Source organism: Gopherus evgoodei, chromosome 2 (assembly GCF_007399415.2).
Source record: "Gopherus evgoodei ecotype Sinaloan lineage chromosome 2, rGopEvg1_v1.p, whole genome shotgun sequence".
Lineage (NCBI taxonomy): Eukaryota > Metazoa > Chordata > Testudines > Testudinidae > Gopherus > Gopherus evgoodei.
The window spans coordinates 149,091,598-149,115,857 of NC_044323.1; the positions used below are offsets into that span (position 1 = coordinate 149,091,598).

At 57.7% G+C, this 24,260-nt stretch overlaps 1 protein-coding gene across 2 annotated transcripts in view; it reads right to left on the minus strand.

The window, feature by feature from the left end:
• Positions 1 to 23,806, minus strand: part of AEBP1 (AE binding protein 1) — a 29,340-nt gene extending 5,534 nt beyond the window's left edge. Inside the window, exons 1-15 of one of the 2 annotated variants that reach the window (XM_030551867.1) lie at positions 22,782 to 23,806; positions 17,633 to 18,085; positions 10,188 to 10,253; positions 9,770 to 9,841; positions 9,366 to 9,437; positions 6,447 to 6,536; positions 5,305 to 5,391; positions 4,619 to 4,708; positions 4,183 to 4,284; positions 3,652 to 3,726; positions 3,156 to 3,265; positions 2,904 to 3,043; positions 2,134 to 2,218; positions 1,187 to 1,331; positions 553 to 641 (exon numbers count right to left, since the gene is read on the minus strand). In XM_030551867.1, coding sequence (XP_030407727.1) covers positions 553 to 641; positions 1,187 to 1,331; positions 2,134 to 2,218; positions 2,904 to 3,043; positions 3,156 to 3,265; positions 3,652 to 3,726; positions 4,183 to 4,284; positions 4,619 to 4,708; positions 5,305 to 5,391; positions 6,447 to 6,536; positions 9,366 to 9,437; positions 9,770 to 9,841; positions 10,188 to 10,253; positions 17,633 to 18,085; positions 22,782 to 23,040 — 1,935 coding nt within the window. In that variant the 5' untranslated portion in view covers positions 23,041 to 23,806. Of the gene's footprint in view, positions 1 to 552; positions 642 to 1,186; positions 1,332 to 2,133; positions 2,219 to 2,903; positions 3,044 to 3,155; positions 3,266 to 3,651; positions 3,727 to 4,182; positions 4,288 to 4,618; positions 4,709 to 5,304; positions 5,392 to 6,446; positions 6,537 to 9,365; positions 9,438 to 9,769; positions 9,842 to 10,187; positions 10,254 to 17,632; positions 18,086 to 22,781 lie in introns of both variants that reach the window. The other variant, XM_030551866.1, reaches the window with a different exon arrangement.
• Between the last annotated feature and the right edge of the window lie 454 nt (positions 23,807 to 24,260).

A 24,260-nucleotide genomic window follows, 5' to 3' on the forward strand; every position in this document is an offset into this window, starting at 1 on the left:
GGGGCTGTATTGCTCTCCCACAAGGGGAATAAAGGCCAGGGAGCCGCTGCCAGTGGGGCACACAGTGGGGTGGGCGCCCCAAGAGGCTCACGGAATCGGCTGACATCACCTGGACGGGCGACAGGCAGCTCTGGCCTCCGGCATCGATGAGCCACTACTGGCTGTGAGCAGAGCTGGGGCGGGAGAGGAGCCGGGGTCAATCCTTGCTGTCAGTGTCACGCTGAACCCTGGCCAAACACGGGGGAGCCAGTCCCTGGCAATGACTCTGCAGGGAGGGGCCAACATGCCAGGGACATGGGGCTGGCTGGAGCACTGGGAAATGCTGCAGATAGGAGGCACTTGCCCTGGCCAATGCGGCAGGAGGCCAGGGCAGTGGTAACCCCCCAGAGGGGGCAGGGGGTTCCCTGGAAATACCCCAGGAGCTGGGCACTGCCCTGCGAGACCAACAGCAGGCAGAGACTCAGAGCCAGCGCACCGAGCTCCGAATGTCTCTGAATGCCACGCCGGGGGGGGACACATCCCCCCGTCTCCAGGGGGGTGTGGCACACACACCTGCCTCATGTCCTTGTAGCTGTGGTGGCGGAAGTCCAGGTTGTCGGTGGACGTCACCTCGTTCTGCTGGCTGTAATAGCTGCTGATGGCTGAGGAAGGGGCAGAGCCGCTGGTCAGACACGCAGCCATGATCCAGGGAGCCTGGAGGCAGAGGGAGGGACGCTGGCGCCCAGGAGGGGCTGTGCCGTGAAGGAGCCTCTCGGGCAAGTTCTGCAGTGGAGAGCCCCAGAGGGCTCGGCCCAGAGCCCCTCAAAGTGAGCTGCCCTAGCCAGTTGGTGAGCTCAGCATGCTGGCACTGCCAAGGACGCTGGTGTGGGACCTGCCCCCTGTCCTCTGGGGTGCCAAGTGAGCTCAGCCAGGACAGGGCCAGCTCCTGGGCAGGACCATCCCAGTGCTGCTCCAGATCCCCAGAGTCACTGCAAACGGGGGGGGAGGAGGGAGCTGCAGGCCCCAGAGCCCCCCAGCAGCAGCCTGGCCCAGCCTGCCCATGCAGGGCTCTCAGGCCTGCTCTGCCGCAGCTGTCCCGTCCCTCCTGCCCCAGCACCCAGGCCCGGCTCAGCTCCCCAGAGCCACCTCCCACCCGCGGCTTGAGCAGCGTCAGGCCCCGGTGGATGCGTTTGCTCCCATCTCTTACTGGAGAGGGGGCAGCCCAGCACCTCCAGCCGCATGCACAGGCTCCCATTCCAGATCTGCGGGTACACCCGGATGAAGCGCGCGACCATGGGCTCCGGAAACTCGGTCAGCACTGGCGTGTCCTTGTCCACATTGCCATGGAAGAGCTGCAGGGAGAGGCCCAATAGGCAGCGTCAGGTGTGGCACCAGGACACACGGCCCCTGAGCGCAGGTAAAGGAGGTAGGTGCCAGGCAACCCTACCCCCCCACCATGCTCTGTAAGTGTCCCTCAATCCTGACCCACAGTCCCAGCCCTGGGCTCCCCCCCAGCTCTGTCAGTGCCCCACAGTCCCAACCCCCAGCCCTAGGATGCTCCCCCCAGCTCTGCCAGTGCCCCTCAATCCCGACCCCCAAGTCTGGGCTCCCCTCAGCTCTCCTAGTGCCTCACAATCCCAACTCCCAACCCTGGGATGCTCCCCCCCAGCTCTGCCAGTGCCCCACAGTCCCAACCCCCAACCCTGGGATGCTCCCCCCAGCTCTGCCAGTGCCCCTCAATCCCGACCCCCAGTTCTGGGCTCCCCCCAGCTCTGCTAGTGCCTCACAATCCCAACTCCCAACCCTGGGATGCTCCCCCCAGCTCTGCCAGTGCCCCACAGTCCCAACCCCCAACCCTGAGATGCTCCCCCAAGCTCTGCCAGTGCCCCGCAATCCCGACCCCCAGGCCTGGGCTCCCCCCAACTCTGCTAGTGCCTCACAATCCCAACCCCCAGCCCTGGGATGCTCCCCCCAGCTCTGCCAGTGCCCCTCAATCCCGACCCCCAGCCCCAGGCCTGAGGCATGCGCCGGAGTTACAGCTGCTGTGCCCCAGACACAGTGGAGGCCGCCTGGGCGGGCTGGAGCCGGTTTGGGAGCAGGGTTAGGGGGTGGATGGGAGCCCCCAGCAGGGTGCCAGGGGGGCAGGGCCCGTACCATCTCCTCGTAGCCATTGGAGTACATGACCCAGCTCTGGCTGTCGTTGCTGAAACCCACGTAGAAGGCGGTGACAAAATCATCACTGGGGAGACAAGAGCATGGGGGGGGACTCAGCACCCAGGGGCGGCTGGGGGCAGCCACAGTCGGGGGCAGGGAGTCTGGGGGGAAGGAGGCACAGGGATCTCGGCCTCAGGACACAGCCGGGGCAGGGAGTCTGGTGGTGGTGGGGAGGAAGGCACAGGGATCTCGGCCTCAGGAAACAGCCAGGCAGCACGAGTCCTAGGCCCAGGAGCCGCCTGAGGAAAGCGCCGCCCGGCTGGAGCCTACACCCCGCACCCACTCCTGCACCCAAACTCCCTCCCAGATCCTGCACTCCTCCCGCATCCCAACCCCCTACCCCAGCCCTGAGCCGCCTCTCCTGCACCCAAACTCCCTCCCAGAGCCTGTATCCCTCCCACACCCCAACCCCCTATCCCAGCCCTGAGCCCCCTCCTGCACCCAAACTCCCTGCCAAATCCTGCACCCCACAACCCCTGCCCCAGGCTCAGCCCCCTCCCACACCCCAACCCCCTGTCCCAGCCCGATGAAAGTGAGTGAGGGTGGGGGAGAGCGAGTGACTGCAAGAGGGGGGATGGAGTGAGTGGGGCGGGGCCTCGGGGAAGGGGCAGGGCAAGGGTGTTTGGATTTGTGTGATTAGACAGTTGGCAACCCTAACCTGGCCTGTACCTACTGGATCTGGGAGTCCCACCCCCGCAGCCCGTACGTACTGGATCTGGGAGTCCCGGCCCTGTGTGATGACACCTGTGAATTTCGTGGTTCTCCTGGTGTCCACCTCAATCCAGTGAGCCCGGGTGTCGTCCTCCGCGCACCAGGCACCATCGAAGAAATCGTCCTCGTTGGAGCCGGCCTGAGGGATGGGCAAAGGGAGAGGGGAGAGGGCAGGGTCTGCCCTGAGGCCAATGGCAGGTAGGGGCGACCGCGGGTCTGGAGAGTCTGGCAGGGGATGAGGCTGCTCCTACCTGCATGTTGAGCCGACCGCGCTGAGCTCCCAAGCCGTGCCGCAGCATGGACGAGGCCAGGATCTGGTCGTCCTCGATGCGGTGGGACTCCATCCCGATGGGGGGACACTCTGCAAGGCAGGGAGGGCAGCACCCGTGTGAGGGGGGGAGGCCCTCACTAGTCCAGCTCCCTCCAGCCCCCTCATTCCCTGGCTTAGGGCCACACTCGCACACCCAGCTGCCCCCTGCCCGGGAGCGACCCAGATGTGCCCGCAGCTGGTGGCGGAGCGGTTGGGTGACCTCTCCCTGCTCTCTGCCCCTTGCAGCTGGCGTGGCCACTGCCGGGGTCCTCGGGCCCAGTGTGGGCACCAACCCAGCCGTGCCCAGTTTCTGCATCAACCAGACCTGGGCCAACCGGCCTCACTCACCCTCCTGCCCCTGCATCATTCCTGCCCCCTGCTCTCCAAATGGAGCATGTGGCTCTGCCCCCAGCTGGCGCAGCCCGGGGGTCACTCACTTGTTTTCTCCTCCGGGGGCGTCCATTCGTCCTCATCTGTCTCCCACTTCTTCCCTCCCGGCTTCTTTGGCTTCCCTGCAGGTGGGTGGGGCGGGGGATTAGTGAGAGGTAGGGGGAGGATGTCGGGGCTGGGCTGGGCACCCTGCTCCGGGTGGGCACTGAGGGTGCCAGGCAGGGGCACAGAGAAGAGGTGGGACAGGGGCCTGTTGCCCTGCACCCCTTGGTAGCTGAGCAGGGCCAGAGCAGCAGAATAGGAAGGGGCTGGGAAGGACAGAGAGGCGGGGGGCTGGAGGGGGGGGACTGTGTGCACGTCTCTCTAACTCAAGCTGGCATGGCCAGAGCACCTGGAATGACCTATGCAGGGCCAGGCCAGAGAAAGGGCCTCACCAAGGGTCCTGAGTACAGTGCCCCGGGGCCAGGCCCCGGCTGGGGAGTCTGGGTACGGTGCCGTGGGGTCGGGCCCTGCTGGGGGTCCTGCATGTGGCCCCGCTCCGGAGAGGACATGGTTCGGGGAGGCAGCTCCGCACTCACCTTTCCGCTCTTTGGTCTTCTCCTCCGCCCACTTGTCATCTGTGTCCACATCCTCCTCCTCCTCCTCCTCCTCCTTGCTACTGCCGCCTTTCTTGGGCTTTCCTGCTTCAGGAGCGGAGAGGGGCAGGGTCAAGGCCAATGTGGTCAAGGGAGGGTTAGATCAGGCTGGTGGGTTCCTTCTGCCCTGGCTGCTTGAGAACTGTGTCCCTGGGGATCCCCACGTAGCCACAGGGCCAGCGTCCTGGCTGGGGGCAGCCAGGAGCACAGGCCAGCTGGGAGAAGGGAGCCCACATGGCCAGGGGTTTGGTCTACTGGGGAGTGCATACATGGTCAGCATATCTGGCCCCGCCCACAATTAGCATGGCCCCGCCCCATGTGCCTGGCCCCTCCCCCTGTGTGCCCTGCCCCACCCCACTGGGGGAAGCCCTCTCCTTACCTGGCTTGAGTTGCTCCTCATCCGTTTCCATCTCACCTTCACCCTCTTTCTTGCTGGGGAACTTCTTGGGCTGGGGCAGGCCGTATTCCACTGCGGGCGAGAGTGGGGCGCACTGAGGGGCCGCTGCCGCCGAACGCAGCGGGAAGTGGGGGAGAACAGGCCAGGGATTGGCCCTGCCGGATGCCACAGGACATGGCGCTGGGCTGGTATGCACCCAGGCTGGGCCGTGAGGGCACTGGGCAGCCCTCCCTGCAGGACCCGAGCCCTGCCCAGTCATGGTCCTCTGGGGGGGACCCCGTCTGCTGGTTCTAACTGGGGCTCGGGCCCCTGTTAGCGCCTAGGGGGGGAAATGCCAGATCTCCCCCAGCTGGCCTAAGGCCCATCATGCTGCCTGGGCCTGCATGCACTGGCTGGGTGGCAGGCCAGGCCATGGCAGGAGTGGGAGCGGGATCATACAGGGGCCAGGGCTATGGTGTCTGAGTGTAGGGCAGGGGGAGGGAAGGGGGCAGAGAGCTGTGGGGTCCGAAGCAGGGGAGAGGGGGACAGAGAGCTGCAGGGGGATGCAGGATGCTGGGGGGAAGGGCAGGGGCCGAGTGTTGGTGGGGGAGGAGGCTGGGTGCTGAGGCAGGAGGCCAGGCACAAGCAGCTGGGGGCCGGGGGCCCGTCCTGAGGCGGCCGACACTCACTGTCGTCGTAGTCCGGCAGTGGTGGCAGTGGCAGCTCCTCATCGTAGTCCCTCTCGGGGGGTGGAGGGGGAGGCTCCACGGGTGGCTCTGCAGGAGGAGGAGAGAGGCCGAGTGAGCCCCAGGGAGGTGAAGTACAGCCAGGTGCCGGCTGGGGAGAGCTGCCAGGGCTGGGGAGACTTAGACCAGGACAGACCCTCCGAGAGCTAATGTTTGGCTGCCAGCAGCACAGCGTGGCCCACGACAGGGCAGGCAGGGGGCCTTTCAGAGGAGAGATCGTGGTCCAACCCCCACAGCCCCTCCCCATCAATCTGTGGCATTATAGGGCGCTAGGCCTGTGGTCTGAGGTGTCTGAGGTGAATTCAGGGACAGTGGCTGGAGCAGACCTGAGGGCTGCCCTAAATTGCCCCTCTGCTTCATTAGCCCCTGGGGACTTTGCAAGGGGCCAGAATAACCACGGTGTCTGAGCACTCCAGCCCCTCCCGCACAGAGCAGGTCCTTGGTTCCCAGGCTGTGTAGGTCACAGATGTGTGGCTAAGGGCAGGAGCAGAGTCCAAGGGTCTAGTTGGGCCTGGGCACGTCACCCAAGGGCACCGTCCCTGCAGCTCCCCATGCAGCGGAGCCTGTGGGCCCCAAGGGAAAGGCCCTGACACCCAGGCAGTGGGGAGGTGCTGCTTTGCATGGAGAGCTGGGCATGAGGAGTGGGCACCTCTCTGACCAGTGGGCACACAACCCAGGGCACCGGAACCTTTGTAGAAGGGGGAGGGGCCCAAGGCCAAAGTGACCCCTCCCTCTCTGCGGCTGCCCAAGCCAGCTGCCCTTTCTTCTGGTGACACAGCAGCCCCTGGTGGGTGAAAGGTGTAATTGCAGTGCCTCCGCAGCAGACTCTATTATTCTGCAGGGGAAAAACAATCTTCAGAGGACATGAATTCTGCACTTATGTGCCTCTTGTTAAAAAGTGTGGGGAGGGGGGTGGCTCCCTAGTCCCTCTGGTTTGGTGCCGGTACGCACAACAGCCTCTGCGCCGATGCAGGGCAGCCTCAGACCCCTCCAATGGTGGCCCACTCAGGGGGGTTTCTTCCCTGCCTGTCCCCCACCCCCTTTCCTCCCTGGCTGGGGAAGACTTGGGGCCAGAAGAAACATACTTGGCTTCTCCTCCACCTCCAACGGCGGCCTCTCGGGTTTCTTTCTGCTCGGAGGTTTCTTGGGTTTCTGCTGCCGCCGGACGTATTCGACTGGAGGGAAGGAACGTAGGTTTGTCACTGTCCTGCTGCAGGAGGGAGAGCGGAGGCTCTAACCAGGGGGTTTCTCCCAGGGTTGGGGCAGGGGGCTCCCATGTGGCATGAGGGGACAACAGTGTCCAGAGTGGGAGGAAAGAGTTGGCAAGAGGAAGGGTAACGCCCCCTGGGGAGAACAGGGCAGCAGCCTGGCCAGCAGATGTACTTTGCCTCAGTCTTTAATAAGGATAATGAGGAGCTTAGGGATAATGGAAGGATGACAAACGGGAATGAGGATATAGAGGTGGATATTACCACATCTGAGGTAGAAGCCAAACTTGAACAGCTTAATGGGACAAAATCGGAGGGCCCAGATAATCTTCATCCAAGAATATTAAAGGAACTGGTGCATGAAATTGCAAGCCCGTTAGCAAGAATTTTTAATGAATCGGTAAACTCAGGGGTTGTACCGTACGACTGGAGAATTGCTAACACAGTTCCTATCTTTAAGAAAGGGAAAAAACGTGATCCAAGTAACTATAGACCTGTTAGTTTGACATCTGTAGGTACGTAAGGTCTTGGAAAAAATTTTGAAGGAGAAAGTAGTTAAGGACATTGAGGTCAATGGTAATTGGGACAAGTTACAACATGGTTTCACTAAAGGTAGATCGTGCCAAACCAACCTGATCTCCTTCTTTGAGAAGGTGACAGATTATTTAGACAAAGGAAATGCAGTAGATCTAATTTACCTCGATTTCAGTAAGGCATTTGACACGGTTCCGCATGGGAAACTATTAGTTAAATTGGAAAAGATGGGGATCAATATGAAAATTGAAAGGTGGATAAGGAACTGGTTAAACAGGAGACTCCAACGGGTCGTACTGAAGGGTGAACTGTCAGGCTGGAAGGAGGTTACTAGTGGAGTTCCTCAAGGATCAGTTTTGGGACCAATCTTATTTAACCTTTTTATTACTGACCTTGGCACAAAAAGCGGGAATGTGCTAATAAAGTTGCGGATGACACAAAGCTGGGTGGTATTGCTAACACAGAGAAGGACCTGGATATCATACAGGAAGATCTGGATGACCTTGTAAACTGGACTAATAGTAATAGGATGAAATTTAATAGTGAAAAGTGCAAGGTCATGCACTTAGGGATTAATAATAAGAATTTTAGATATAGATTGGGGACACATCAGTTGGAAGCAACAGAGGAGGAGAAGGACCTTGGAGTATTGGTTGATGACAGGATGACTATGAGCAGCCAATGTGATATGGCCGTTAAAAAAGCTAATGCAGTTTTAGGATGCATCAGGCGAGGTATTTCCAGCAAAGATAAGGAGGTGTTAGTACCGTTATATAAGGCACTGGTGAGGCCACATCTGGAATGCTGCGTGCAGTTCTGGTCTCCCATGTTTAAGAAGGATGAATTCAAACTGGAACAGGTTCAGAGACGGGCTACTAGGATGATCCGAGGAATGGAAAACCTGCCTTATGAAAGGAGACTCAAAGAGCTTGGCTTGTTTAGTCTAGCCAAAAGAAGGCTGAGGGGGGATATGCTTGCTCTTTATAAATATATCAGAGGGATTAATATTAGGGAGGGAGAGGAATTATTTAAGCTTAGTACCAAGGTAGACACAAGAACAAATGGGTATAAACTGGACACTAGGAAGTTTAGACTTGAAATTAGATGAAGGTTTCTAACCATTAGAGGAGTGAAGTTCTGGAACAGCCTTCCAAGGGGAGTAGTGGGGGCAAAAGACATATCTGGCTTTAAGACTAAGCTTGATAAGTTTATGGAAGGGATGGTATGATGGGATAGCTTAATTTTGGCAATTGATCTTTGATTATCAGCAGATAAGTATGCTCAGTGATCTGTGATGGGATGTTGGATGGGATGGGATCTGAGTTACTGCAGAGAATTTTTTCCTGAGTGCTGGCTGGTGAGTCTTGCCCACATGCTCAGGGTTTAGCTGATGGCCATATTTGAGGTCGGGAAAGAATTTTCCTCCAGGGCAGATTGGCAGAAGCCCTGGAGGTTTTTTGCCTTCCTCTGCAGCGTGGGGCATGGGTCACTCGCTGGTGGATTCTCTGCAGCTTGAGGTCTTCAAACCACAATTTGAAGACTTCAATAACTCGGACATAGGTTAGGGGTTTGTTATAGAAGTGGATGGGTAGGGTTCTGTGGCCTCCTTTGTGCAGGAGGTCAGACTAGATGATCATATTGGTCCCTTCTGACCCTAAAGTCTATGAGTCTATGAGATGCAGGGCTGCCTTTCTACCAGGCCGTCTGAGAGCCGGGGCAATCCTGGGGCAGGAGGGGGCACTCAGTGTCAGGGGGGTTCTCCCTTCACCATTGTGAGTGGGGTCAAGGGGGCAGAGCAGGCCGGATCCTGGTAACTTTACTCAGATGCCAGCAGCCCTGGTCATTGTCGTCCCTGCACAGGGACTGTGAGCCTGATCCTCCCTGCCTGGCACCGTGGACATCACTTACCCCTATCCCAAGTCCAAAGGGGGCTGATGCCGGGCACAGGAGGCTCAGGCCCCATAGGACTTTGGCCCAAGGGGTATCAGGTGTTTAAGAGCCATCTTACAGGATCCCAGGGCTGGGGCTCCGGGATCTGCACAGGGGATGGGGCTGTGCAGCACTGGGGGTCTGGGACCTAGGAGGTGAGGCTGTCCCATCCCAGGGGAGCATTGGGGGTCGCAGGCCAGCCCCTTCTTCTTGGTGTGGGGGGGCCCTGGTGTGTGCTTGCTCTAGGGCAGGGCTGTCCCCACAGGGCCGGGGCCCAGAGGGGACTGAGGGTCTGGGCGGAGGGGCCGCGGGGAGGTAGCAGCAGCCCCGTACAGTCCTCGTAGTCCTCCCGCTCGATCTGCTCATTGTAATCCAGCGTGGGTGGCTCGGGCTCTTCCGTCAGCACTGCAGAGAGAGACATACACAATCACCAGCTGCTGCCCATGAGGGTGCTGGGACCCAGCTCGACAGGGGGCCACGCGGGCAGGGGGGACACGGCAGGGGCTGCTCTCTGCTGTGCCAGGCTGGAGCTAAACTGCGGGCAAGAGAAGGCAGCGCAGTCATTGCTACAACCCTATCTGGGAGGCCCTCCCAGGGCTCCCACAGGATATGCCAGGGCTAGGGGCTCCTGGGAACTCCCCTGCCCTCCCCGAGGCCACAGGGATGCTCTGGGTTTAGGACAGGGGACTGAGGGGCACACAACCAGGGCAGGCCCCACGCAGCTGGCGAGCGCTCACCAGGGTCAGGCGCCAGTCTCCGGTCCTCCCTGCTGGGCTCCCACGGCTCCGTCGGGGGCTCATAGAACTCATCTAGGAACAAAAGCTGTTGGCTGGGAGGGGTCCTCTGGGTCAGGCACCTTCCTGCTGCGCCAGGGCCTCTGCAGCCGCCCACGCCTATGCACTGCCCTGCTGCCCTTGCGCTGCATGGCCCACATGCTGCCCATGCCTTGCCCTTGTGTCACCCTCGCTCCTGCGCCTCTGCCTCCCACAGCTCTCAGAAGCGCATGCTGTTCCCAGCAAAGCTCACCAAGCTGCTCCAGGCTCCTGTGCCCTAGGGAGATGGGGCCAAGCCTGTGCGAAGTGCCAGGGCAGTGCTGCGATGGGGGAGGGTCCACCCCGCACCCCATTCCCCTCCCCCTCCCTGAATCGCTCTTACTCCGGCGGCTCCCCGGCTCCTGTTCTTCAGCCCAACGCGACTCGTCAGGCCCCTCGGGAAATCCATCTGGAAAACACAGGGCAGAGTTCAGAGCACTGGGCCGGGGGCTGGGGTGGGGCGGGAAGGCAAGGGGCCGGGACTGAACAGCCTTCTCGATCGGAGAGCCACACAGCAGGGGTCCAGGCCGGGCAAAGGGCTCAGCACCCCCCTGCCAGGAGAAGGAGGAGTTCTCAGGGCCTGGGGAAGCCACATGGCCTTGTCTCTGCAGGGAGAGACTCAGCACCCGGCTGGGATGGTCCCCAGGGGGTTGGCGCTCGGTATCTGGCGGGACAGTCCCTACAGGGAGAGACTCAGTCCCCGGAGGGTTGGCACTTAGTGCCGGGCGGGTACAGTCCCTGGGGGGTTGGTGCTCAGCACCCGGTGGAGACAGTCCCCGGAGGGGGTAGGCACTCGGTACCAGGTGGGGACAGTCCCCGGGGGGTTGGCACTTGGCACCTAGTGAGGAAAGTCCCCGGGGGGTTGGCGCCCGGTACCCAGTGGGGACAGTCCCCGGGGGGTTGGCGCTCGGTACCCAGTGGGGACAGTCCCCGGGGGGTTGGCGCTTGGTACCCAGTGGGGACAGTCCCCGGGGGGTTGGCGCTCGGTACCCGTGGGGACAGTCCCCGGGGGGTTGGCGCTTGGTACCCGGCAGGGACAGTCCCCGGGGAGCTAAGTGCTTGGTACCAGGCAGACCTGCAGGGAAAGGGTTTAAAAACGTCTGGCTGTTTGGGGAAAATGCCCTTGACAGCTCTGGAGAGGACTCGCCCAGCTCTCTGGCTGAGTGGAACAGCACGGATTAGCTAATGGTACAAGTGAGATGACTAAAGTGGTGCTTTTACTCAGTGGCACGGGGGGTTACAGCTAATAACCTGGAACACAACCCTCCAGCTTTCTCTTACTCAGCAGATGTTTGCTGAGGTTGTGGAAATTCTCCCAAGCCGCCTTCCCTCAGCCCCTGGGCACCGCAGAGTGTTTCCGCTTTTATAAATAGAACCAAACAGCAACTCCCGAATTTGCGGCTGGGTCAAAGACATTAACAGCGCACTGCCAGTTTGGAGAGCGTTTCTATGGGGTGTTCAGTTACTGTGCGGTTTGCAAGATGGAGCAATTGTCTGAGGCTGCTTTAACCCTCAAACGTGCACTAGAAATTGTGTTCTCGATGGAGACAGCTGCTAAAAATGCCTGGGAGCTGCAACAGCACCCAGGCAACAAATAAACAGGAGGTCAGTCCAAAATGGACAGCACTCTGTCTGCATGCTCCTGCTGTGGCAAACCAGCCCACTGTGCAAAAGGCTGTTGGTTCACAGACAAACCCTGCAGAAGCTGCAACAAACTGGGGTACAGACAGGTGATGTGCAAAACACACAACCATCATCTCACAAGGACAAGCCCGGGGGCTTTCATCAGCTCGCCGGGGACGGCGTGGAGTCCATGGAGAATGCTGGAGCATAAGAACATAAGAGCAGCCATACTGGGGCAGACCAAAGGTCCAACCAGCTCAGTATCCTGTCTGCCGACAGTGGCCAGTGCCAGGTGCCACAGAGGGAATGAACAGAACAGGTAATCATACAGTGATCCATCCCGTCACCCATTTCCAGCTTCTGGCAGACAGAGGCTAGGGACACCATCCCTGCCCATCCTGGCTAATAGCCATTGATGGACCTATCCTCCATGAACTTATCTTTTTTGAACCCTGTTATAGTCTTGGCCTTCACAACATCCTCTTGCAGGGAGTTCCACAGGTTAACTGTGTGTTGTATGAAGAAATACTTCCTTTTGTTCGTTTTAAACCTGCTGCCTATTAATTTCATTTGGTGACCCCAGCTCTTGTGTTACAAAAAGCAGTAAATAACACGTCCTTATTTACTATCTCCACACCAGTCATGATTTTATAGACCTCTCTCATATCCCCCCTTAGTTTCCAAGCTGAAAAGTCCCAGTCTTATTAATCTCTCCTCATGAGGAAGCTGTTCCATACCCCTAATCATTTTTGTTGCCCTTTTATGAACATTTTCCAACTCCAATTCCATCTCTCCAACAGTTTGTGCAACAATAAAAGGTCCGTCGGATTTCTTTACACCGGATGGAGCAAGACGTCAAATGGAGCTGGATACCGGGTCTGCTATGTCTGTGTCAGATAATCTGAGGCTCTTTAAAGAGGGGACTTTGCAGAAAACTTGGTGCTACTAAAAACATACACAGGGAAGTCCTCACTCCCCTGGCGATTATTACATTGAACGCAATATACAAATGTGTACAGCACCTGTTAAACCTCTCTGCTGTGAAGCAAGAGGGTCAGGTATTATTTAACAGACTGGCTGAGAGAGATTCATGTGGGCAGCAGAGCATAAAGGTCCAGATCCTCCAAGTTGTTTAGGCACCTAATTCCCATTGATTTCAAAATGCCACCAGATTTACAAAATTGTATGGCCTCCAAAACAAACCTCTTGGACAAGGCAGAGGATATCTTTCAGTAGGGCATCAAAACCTTAAAACACCTGCCAGCAAAACTTGTGCCTGAAGAGGGAGCAATTCCTACATCTTGCAATGTTCATCCAGTGCATTTTGCCATAGGGCACTTAGGACTCCAGAATTATACCCAAGGTCAACTGGAACAAATGGAGTGAAAAAGGGGGAGAAGGGATAACTCAGTGGTTTGAGCATTGGCCTGCTAAACCCAGGGTTGTGAGTTCAATCCTTGAGGGGGCCATTTAGGGATCGTGGTAAAAATCTGTCTGGGGATTGGTCCTACTTTGAGCAGGGAGTTGGACTAGATGACCTCCTCAGGTCCCTTCCAACCCTGATATTCTATGATTCTATGAAAAAGAACACAGCTAGCCACGTTTGTGGTGATTTCAAGGTTGCCTGGTACTGCATAAAGATCAGTATCCCTGGCCTGGAAGTCAGGCTATAATTGCCTCATTAGCTGGCAGGAAGCATCTCTCCAAGATCAACCAAGCCTGAGCTATCTACAAATGGAGACCAAAGATTGTCACAAGTACTGTGCGATGAACACACACAAGGACTTATTCCAACATCACTGGCAGGCATTTGGAATAGCATCCACACTTGCTGTCTGGGAGCAAGCTCTGGACCTGCTATTAGGGGACACTGCCAGTGCTCAGCATTACTAATCACAAGAGCTAGGGGTGAGGAACACCTGGAGAACCTCCCAGAGGTCACTGTGAGTCTGAATGTGGGCTTGGGGCAAACAAGGAGAAATTGGATTTTTTCCAAGATTCAGTTGCATACGGCAGCCATTCCATGGACAAAGATGAGCTGCACAAATCCCAAGAGCAAGGCAAAGCTGTCCTTATGGCATCCCAGCCACGAAACATGTCCTTCCAGCATCCCAGCCACAACACGTGTCCCATTCACATTCCTTTCTGGGCATGATCAGTTACTACTGACTGATCTTACTTAACACAGCGGCCGGGTTATGAGCTGTTGCACAATGGACATTAGCTCGTCTCTCTCATCAATCGAAGTTGGTCCCTTAAAAGACCTCACCCACCTTGTCTGTCTACAGCAGTGGTTTTCAAACTTTGGGTCGTGACTCAGTACTGGGTCACGAAATGCAAGGCACTGGATCACCTTGCTCAGTAAGCAGGGACCCTGGCAGCCAGCTAGTAAAAACTAGCAGTCTGTTCTGATATTGCCCTGTGCCCCGAAAGTGGCCAGCAGCAGGTCCAGCTCCTAGGCAGGGGGGCCATGGGGCTCCATGCGCTGCCCCCACCCCGAGCACCAGCTCCGCACTCCCATTGACTGAGAACTGGCCAATGGGAGCTGGGGGGGGGGAAGGCGGAGCCTGCAGACCTCCGCCTAGGAGCTGGACCTGCTGCTTATCACTTCTGGGGCACAGCGCAGTCTGTGGTGCCAGGACAGGCAGGAAGCCTGCCTCTGCACCCCAGCTTCGCCAGTGACCGGAGCCACTGGAGGTAAGTTCATGCCCCAATCTTGTGCCAGTCCAGTACCCTCCCCTCCAAACCTGGAGACCCCTCCTGCACCTCAAATCCCTCATCCTCGGCCCCACCCCCAGAGCCTGCACTCCCAACCCAGAGCCCTGACCCCCCTCCTGCACCCCAACCCCCTTCCCCAGCCAAGAGCCTCCTCCCACACCCTGAACCCCTCATTCCCAGCCCCACCCCACAACCCTCATCCCTGCACCCCAACCTTCTGCCACAGCCCTGAGCCCCTCCCACACCCCAAACCTCTCATCTCCAGCTCCGTTGGGTCACGGACATCAACAATTTTCAACTGGGTCGCCAGAAAAAAAGTTTGAAAACCACTGCTCTACAGTGAGCCACAGTTCTTGATGAAGTCAAGAAGTTTCCAGGATCGGGAAGGGTCCTTACCAACTACAGCGCACCTTTGCTTATGAAGATAGCTTGTGCCACCTCACGTTATGGAACTGTAGCAGTCATTTCACAAGGGGTGGAAGATCACACTGCCTTAGATCTCTTGGCAAAAGGGAAGGGAGCTATACTTGAAGTGAGTGAGAAACTCCAAGTGGAGTTAAAAACTGTCACCAATCCCTGGATGGGCAACGGTTTACCAACCACTGCTTTTGGTTTTAAAGGAGTGCCGGCAATGACTCCAGCTTGGTTACAGAGAGGGGTGATGTTCAAAAGGGCCAACTGACATGCAAATGCAGATTGCTTGACACACTGGCCCGCTGGAAAGTGGCAGGTAAGCTGGCACACGGAAGTGGCACCAGAGCCAGGTACGTATGTTCTATGTGGCACCCTTCCATGGCCAACGAAACCCTAACAATGACCCAGTGCAGGTGAAAGAGCAGGACATTTTGAGGAGTGGATGGAGTAATATACACGGACAGCTGTGTCCATCTTTCTTTGTTCACAAAGAACCGTTACGTGTATATCAAGGTTGCAAATGTGGTTATTCCTATGGGGCTCAGGGCCCACGTATTCCAGGAATTAGACAAAGACTATTTGGGAATTTCAAAAAGGCAAAGTCTGGCCAAGAGTCCCGGGTGGTGGGCAGGGATTGATACACAATGGAGGAAATGCCAGAACAAGCGTCAAGATTGTCAGCGAACGCAACACATGCCTAAATGTGCTCCATACTGGACCGTTTTCAGGGCCATATATTGCCGTAGGTGCTCAACCTAACCGAACTGCGGTATTCTGTGTGCATTCCACTAGGTCAGCGCAGAGGGTTAGGACTTGGCTTTTTAGGGACGGGAGTTTCTCAGCAGATGGTGGCAATGTAACCTAATTCACATCCAAAGATGTCCAATTGTTTGTCAAGATAAATGATATCAAACATGGCACCTCAGCTCCTCACCGTCCTGGCAAAAATGTTCCTGCAGACATTCAAGCAAGCAATCTAGACTATGACCCCCTGATAAAGCTGGCTTACCACACAATATTGCAATTTTTCTCTTGGCCTATAGCAATGAAGCCCATGCAATTGCAAATCAGATGCCACCACGATTTCAACAGCTTCCACCTCACCATCAACCTCAGCCTGGGCCAATCTACACGGGAGGTCCACTTCCTAGACACCACGGTGCAAATAAGTGATGGTCACATTACCACCACCCTATACTGAAAACCAGCTGACTGCTATGCCTACCTTCATGCCTCCAGTTTCCATCCCGGGCACATCACACGATCCATTGTCTACAGCCAAGCACTGAGGTACAACCGCATCTGCTCTAACCCCTCAGGCAGAGACCAACACCTACAAAATCTCCACCAAGCATTCTCAAAACTACAATACCCGCATGAGGAAATAAGGAAACAGATCAACAGAGCCAGACGTATACCCAGAAGCCTCCTACTGCAAGACAAACCCAAGAAAGAAACCAACAGGACTCCACTGGCCATCACATACAGTCCCCAGCTAAAACCTCTCCAACGCATCATCAGGGACCTACAACCCATCCTGGACAATGATCCCACACTTTCACAGGCCTTGGGTGGCAGGCCAGTCCTCGCCCACAGGCAACCTGCCAACCTGAAACATATTCTCACCTGTAACTGCACACCGCACCATAGTAACTCTAGCTCAGGAACCAATCCATGCAACAAACCTCGATGCCAACTCTGCCCACATAGCTACACCAGCAACACCATCACAGGACCTAACCAGATCAGCCACACCATCACCGGTTCATACACCTGCACGTCCACCAATGTAATATATGCCATCATATGCCAGCAATGCCCCTCTGCTATGTACATCGGCCAAACTGGACAGTTGCTACGGAAAAGGATAAATGGACACAAATCAGATATTAGGAATGGCAATATACAAAGACCTGTAGGAGAACACTTCAACCTCCCTGGCCACAGGGAGACCTTATATAGCAGACCTTAAGGTGGCCATCCTGCAGCAAAAAAACTTCAGGACCAGACTTCAAAGAGAAACTGCTGAGCTTCAGTTCATCTGCAAATCTGACACCATCAGCTCAGGATTAAACACAGACTGTGAATGGCTTGCCAATTACATAACCAGTTTCTCCTCCCTTGGTTTTCACACTTCAACTGCTAGAACAGGGCCTCATCCTCCCTGATTGAACTACCTCATTATCTCTAGCTTGCCTGCATATATATTCCTGCCCCTGGAAATTTCCACTACATGCATCTGATGAAGTGGGTATTCACCCACGAAAGCTCATGCCCCAAAACGTCTGTTAGTCTATAAGGTGCCACAGGATTCTTTGCTGCTTCTACAGATCCAGACTAACACGGCTACCCCTCTGATACTTGACGCCAGCAATGTTGTTTATGGGAGGTAATTTAGGGTCTCACCTGGACTGATTAAACTGGATGTTCATAAGAATCAGGCGGATGTGATTATTTGTGGCTAGGCGGTCAGGTCAGGGTGAGAAAATCTTAGTGAGGGACGACCAAGCTGACTGGGGGAGCCCTGGAGTGACTGTACCTGGCCCTCTGCCTCAGTAGAGAGAAACAGCACCAAACATGCACTGGAAATGACTCATAACCCAGTCTTAAAGCACAAGTTCCACAACACTGCTGCCTCCTGGAAATCCCAAGCCGTGATACAGCCAGAGGCAGTGACGGCACCTGAGAGCCTCCTGGTCCTGTTTCTGCTCCAAGGGACCCTGATTCTACATGCAGGAAGATGTCACCCCAGACACTGTTCTGATGCCCACGAGGCATTCTCCAGGGAGAAGCCACCGCTCAGACTGGCCGTGCAGCATGTTTAGTGATGCTCACGGATTGGTAACTCCTTGGTCATGTCCTCTCATGCTAAAGGGGGAGGAGCCTGTCGTGTAAGAATTGGGGGGTCACCCTTGAGGTTGGAGGGCTCTGGGAAGGCGGCGGGCAATGGGACCAGGCAGGCAGGAGTGTGAGGAAGGTGGGCGCCTCGTGCTGAGTGACTGGCAACCTGATTAGCCAATCAGTAGCACTTACCTTTGTCCCGTTCCCCATACGTCCGGGACCTCTCCTCTTCCTCGTCATAGGGTGAGGCGATTCTGGGAGTCTCGGGCAGGTCGTAATCCTTTTCGGCTGGCGGGGGGATCAGAGGTCTCTCGGGTTGCCGGTACCTCTCCTCTTCCTCGTAGGGCTGGGTGGGGGGTGGTATCTTGGGCCTCTTCCCAACAGATGGCTTCTTGGTGGCTTTGGGAGGCTTCTCGGTGGCTTTGGGAGGTTTCTCCTTGGGCTTCTTGGTGGCCTTTGGCTGCTTCTCCTTGGGCTTCTTGGTGGCCTTTGGGTCCTTCTCCTTGGGCTTCTTGGTGGTCTTTGGGTGCTTCTCCTTGGGCTTCTTGGTGGCCTTTGGCTGCTTCTCCTTGGGCTTCTTGGTGGGCTTGGGAGGCCTCTCCTTTTTCCCTTTCTTAGGTTTCTCTTTAACCTTCACAGTTGTCCCTGTATAAAAGGAAAGAGTCGGTCCCAGGCCAGTCTCTGGCCCCACCCAACCAGCTGGGCCCCAGGCCTCTACCTATTGGGTCAATGGGGTCACCTGTCCCCACCCAGCTGGGCCCCAGGGAGTCATTGTCATTCCACACATGAAGGCAGCCACACTTCGTTGGGGCCTGTCTCTTCCCCTGCCTTTCAGCAGGACATTAAACAATACCCACTGGGGATTTCTGATGCCCACGGCCCACTGGGCACCAAGCCTTGCCAGCACCATAGTCCACAGCCTCTGTGTCTGAGCAGCTCCCTGGGGTTCCTTCTATTTCCCACACGGTGACCTAGGCTGCCCTGCCCGCATTCTCCACCACTTCCACGTAGAAGCAGCCCAGCATTTAGAATTTTTAAATCTTCCGCTGTTTGGAGCCAGGCTCACAAGCTGTGAATGATCAGCATTGGTAGTGCCAGCCCTGCAACGTGCCAACCCTGCAGCGTGCCCACCCTATCGCGCTGGTCATTCAGCCAGCGAATCCGGCCATAGTGTGTCTGCAAACCAAGAGGGCACCTGTTGGAACGATTAGCCGGGTTCTTTGTATGCGTCACTCTCGGCCGCTCACTTACTCAGCAAGCAGCTTGGGGAGTGAGGAGGGGTGGGGGGGTTCAAACCTCCCGTTCTACTGATTGGAGATCATGGTCCTGAGAATTGTTTCTACTCCCCGATGGGGCAAGAGCAATCAGCTGCCCCAGCGAATTCCCACGGTTATGAATATGAGGTTTGCTTTCTGGGAATGTTCTCCAGCAGTCACAGATCATCTCTCCTCCTTCTGGGAACAATCCACGCTCCCCAGGACAGGCAGGAAGCCAACGCCAAAGAGATGGAGAGAAGATGAGCAGGAAATGCCTTGGCATAATTGCCCAGCTCCAGCCCCACTGATCTGATTCCAGGATGGGCCCAGGACAGAAGCTAGGACCTTGGTGCACAGTCAGCGGGACATGGAGGCAAGGGAATAGGGAACAACTGAAGGGGGTGTGGGAAGCATGGCTATCTGGCTCTGTTAGTGCCCTCGCCCGGAGGCCCCTCGTGGACTGGCGTGTGATGCAGGGGGCACTCCAGGAGGCAGGTGCTCTTCAGGCATATGGTCAGGGTGGGGGCTCGGAGATCTCCCCAACCCAAGGCTCCAGCGAGCTCCAGCCAGACACGGAGGCCTCACTCCATGACTCAGTGGATGACAGGAAGGAAAGGAGGCTGCTGAGTAACAGCACCGTCGCCCCGCGGCAACCACAGGCTCATTCCAAAGCTCTGAGCAGCAGCATTCCCATGTCCTCTAGTGTGTGAGCAGAGAGGGCCCAATTCTGCGGTAGGATTTGTAGCCACTCCCGCTCCTCGGGGAATGGGGCAGAACGTCCCCACCACCCTGAGTGCCCGCTGTCTGTCCAGCACCTGCCAGGAGTGTGACACTCACATGGCCCCACTGAACTGACATGCCCAGGGCAGGCTGCAGGGAGGAATGAGTCCCCCGTGCAGAGGATACAGGGCTCCTTCCTCCTCCTCGCTCCCTCGTCCCCTGGGCCTCTGGGTGAAGCCCCATTCTGGGCACAAGCTGAGTTGGAGTTCCTCATTGCCTGCCCAACCTCAGCAGCAACTGGATGCCCCCACACCCGACCCGGTCGGGGCTGATACACTCTGCAGCCATGGCTAAGCAGACAAGCAGCAGGTTTCTGACAAAACAATGTGCAAAGAGAGCAGTGTGCCATCACTGGATTCCCGAGTTAACAGCTCCCTGTGATGAACGGCCCCCAGCTCACACCTCTCCAGTCACCTACCCTAACCCAGGACCCTGCCCCTGGGTGACAGACCATCAGACAAGCCTTCCTGTGCTGCTCGGGGAGCACGGCCTCCCTCCTTGGAGAAGCTGGCGCAGCCCCATAGGCTGAGCAAAACAGAGCGAGACCCCACCAGGGTCCAGGCTGTGCACCAGCAGCCACTGAGCAGGGAAACCTCGCCTGAGGGCTGGGCCAGCAGCCAAACCCCACTCTGCAGGCCTCAGCCTGGAAAAGTTGACGGGATGGAGCGGGCGGCCCACTTCCAAAGCCCAGAGGGGCCGTGCTGTCAGGGGCTTGTGTGATCAGGAGCACTGGTGAGAGACAGCATGTGCACAGCTATCCCTTTTCCCCGCCCAGCTCTTCCATGCCCTTCAATCCTGACCTATAACCCCCTGCTATCCCAGCCCTGGGCTCTTCCCCAGTGTCTGCAATGCCCGTCAGCTCAGACCCAGAGCACGGTACTGGTAAGGATGGCAGCACAAAGCTCTCCCGTGCAGGATTCCCCTTTCTGCCTCATCACGCGACACCTGATCCATAAGGCTCTTCCACCCCGCCGTGGGGACTGGGAGCAGGGGGAAGAGAATCCAGCTGCTCACTGTGCTCTGGGGCCTGGCAAAGGCACCAGCCCCCACAGAGCCCAGGGATGACACAGCCTCCTCAGGACGCAGGAGGGAGAGAGAATGGAGCTAGGGGCCAGCTGAAAGTTTTCTATCAAGACCATATAGAAATTTGGCTTTTCCACTAAACCAGGTTTTTTTTGTTGTTACTGTTGTTGCAAAAAGCTTCTCTTTCCTGTGGGGGGATTTCAGTGGAAAAACCAATGCCTGAAACCTGCAATATTTGGATCCTGCAATGCCCCATGGGAGATGCAGTTGAGTTGCCTCGCTCCCCTCTTCTCCTTGATGCACCATGCTCCCCAGGGGACTTCATCTCCCATGATGCTCCACAGCCACACTCCTTCCAAACCCCTCCCCAAAAGGGGAAACTGTTGTGGATCATGGGAGATGTAGCCAGACCAGGGAGCTGGGCCTACAGCAGCCAATGGGAGGACACTGCACCCAAATGACAAGTCCCATGAGCAGGAGGGGTTGCAGGGGAATAGGTGGGCTCCCATTTTCGAATCAAAATATTTGGGAGGTTGATTTTTTTCCACTGAAAACTCTAAATGTTCTAGTTCTCAGTCACACACCCCATGCAGCGGGGTTCACACTGCTATCACCCAGTGAGCTGCTGCTTTGGGTCAGCATGGAAGCGGGGGGCCACGGGGCAGGGTGGCTGGGGGTTGGGGAAGGCTAACAGTGCCTCCTGCCAGCCTCCAGGAAAGCTGCATGGCAGAGCTGTGTTAAGGCTGAGAGTGGAAGCAGGCAGGCACACAAATGCATGGAGGAAACCACGTGCACACACACAAACACACACACAGATGCACTGAACCACATGAACACACACATCATGCATCTACCACACACACACGCAGGGGCACTTCCCCCAAAGACAGTACTCAGTCACGTTTATTGTTCCGCCAAGCCCATGTTTTCTGGGCTTCTGATTTTCGGGGGTGTGGGCCTGGCTCCCCTCCTGGCCTGGGCTCTCCCCTAGAGGCAGCTCAGTGGGGACATTTTGGAGCCTGGCCTGGGATCACTCTTGTGACCATCTGACTGCCCCTCCTGTGAGCTGGTCCCAGAGACAGCCATGGTGTGAGGGTAACCGTCCCACCTGTTCCCCCCTGTGGCTGTCTGGAGGGGGACACTGGGATATCAGCTTCCCACATCACCCTCTGCGCTAACACCTGGGGGGAGGTGGGGCTGAATTCTCAGCCCCAGGGGCCAGACCCTCCATAAACCCCTCTAAGAGGGAGAGCATGGACTAGCCCCCCTGAAGCTCTGCTCCTTACCTGGGCCATCGGCACAGGGGAGGAGGGAGCAGCTCAGCTCATGCAGTGCAGGGGGGAGGGGGCTGGGATTTCCGGGGGGGAAGGGGATGAATAGACACTGTCCATACAGGGGTTTGCTCTCTTGTAACTGTGACAGATGGGGGAGGGTGTGAGTGTGCCCTGGGATTTACATGGGGGGAGAGGGGGAGATCTGCCCCAGGGGGCACAGACTCCACCGTGGCTGCCCCCTGGCTTTGCCTCAGGGATGCTGAGCACACTGCCCCAGGCACTAAGAGGCCGGCTTGCAGGGAGGACACCACCGACCAGGTGCTGATCTCCAGACATCTCCCTTGGGCGGGAGCCAAATACCAGCCCCCATCGCTCCTTGGGAAGGGACAGTCCACACCCACTTCTGACGGCCGGGGTCTCCCATCACAGCAGGCTTCCCGCAGCATCCAGGGCTGCCGCTGTCAGAGACCGTACCCTGGGCTGGGTGGACCCAGCTCTGACCCAGGCTGGCAAGCACTGTGGTTCAGTCTCCAGCCTGTCACCCATGGCTGGGAACCCCCAGTAGCGACGACCGGCCTGGGTCGAGGGGAAGGAGCAGCAGCTCCCAAAGCATTTTGGGAAGCCCAGCACGGCAAGGGGCACTGGCTGCTCTGCTCTCCTGTGCCCCCTCTCCCAGGGGCACCCAGCACGAGCCAGACAGCGGGAACCCCACATCCCAAGCTGCAAGTCGCAGCCAACACAGCCCCTCTGCTGGCCCTAGGTAGCTGCCAGCGAGTCCCTTCAGGCTCAGTTCCCCCTGCCCAGCCCCTGGGTGCCAGTCACACCTGTGCAGAGGGGATGTAGGAAATGGGGTTTTGATGGGGCTGGGCAGGGCCAGACTGGGCCCAGGCAGAGCTGGGCCCAGTGAGGGTGGGTGGGGCAGGATCGGGCCCCAAGGTAGCCAGGCAGAATTGGACCGGGGGGGCAGGATTGGGCCCTCTATGCCCAGGTTGCTCTCAGAACACTTACCTTCTTCCACCTCCATGGGGGCCTTGGCTGTCTTGTCCTTCCCTGCAGGCTTCAGCCTCCCTTGCGGCTCGGGGGGCTCCAACAGTCCCCGTCCCCCGGCTTCCTCCTCGCCCTCGGGTCTGACCTCCCGCAGGAAGCCCTGCAAGAACTCCTCGATCTCATCATCCGTCAACTCCGGTGGGGGCTGCCCTGGGCTGGGGGTCAGCAGCCCCACAAGCAGGCAGAGCGGCAGCAGGCGGCAGGTTCCGGCAAGCCCCATGGAAGCCTCACGCCCCCTGGGGGGGCTAGGGCAGAGTTAGAGACCCCCCAGCCCCGGAGGGAACAGAACCTGGCCTCACCTGGCCTACGGGCTGGCTGGCCAGCCTTGGGGACAGGACCCGATGGGGGGCTGTTTGTCGCTCTCGCTTCCTTTGGGGCAGCTGGGTCACCAGGCTCCACAGTAGGCAGATGCGGCGCAGCTGTCAGGACAGGGCAGCTCCGGGGCTTCCGGAGCGGGCTGTGGAATGTGCTGCTGACTGGGGGCGGAGGGGAAGCAGGAGCCAGCCCCAAAGAATGCAGCTCCGCACAGCTGGGCTTAATTCAGACCAGAAGGTTGTGGCTGCGTCAGCTTTGAAGTCAAGAGGCAGCAGGCCAAGGGCTAGGAGCCAGGAGGCCCCCACGAAGCCCTGGAGAGGTTGCCCCCCCCACATCCAAAAGTGGGGGGTCCAGGCTGGGCTGTACGGATCGGTCCAATAAGCCCAGCAATCGCAGCAGGCAGCAAACGGCGCCTGAGAGCTCAGACACTCCTTGCTGTCGCCCTGCTGCCCCCACCAAGGTCTCCAGCTCCCCCTACACAGAGGGGACTTCGGCAACGCAGTTCCCTTTGCTGAGGCCAGTCACCAGGACTCCAGTCTGCAGGGTGTGGATTAGGGGGTTGATCCAGTCCTGGAGCGCAGCAGCAGCAGGCACCTTCCCCTCTCCCCTACAGCTGTCGGAGTGGAAGCCTGGCAGCTGGAGGAACTGTCTAGCTCTGCGGAGAAAACCAAGGCCAGCCTTCTCTTCCCATTTCCAGAGAAGGATGGATCAGAGAGGGCAGCGCCGTTTGCTGTAACCCCATCCTGCCTGGGGAAGGGGAGATGCTGCCCAAGGCAGCTAGCACCGGCTCAGGCACTATAGGACCAGGGGAGACTTCCAGTGGTGTCGGAGAGCCATTCGCAGCCAGCGCTGGGATCGGCCTCTGGGACGCCCCATCTGTGGCAGCCGCTCAGCACGCTGCCCCAATGGCAGTGTGCACAAGCCAAGGTGCCCGGGATGCTGGCTTACTGCCGAATGCAGGAGTCCCTTGGAAGATCTGATCCAAACCACGCAGGGGCCGGACGACTCCAGATCCCTGCAGAGGAAGGAGAGGGCTCTGCCCAAATATATTGAGCAGAGGTGGGATTGGGGGCCCAAAGCCCAGGCAGGCACCCAGGGGGCATGACTGTACAAACAGCAGAGTCA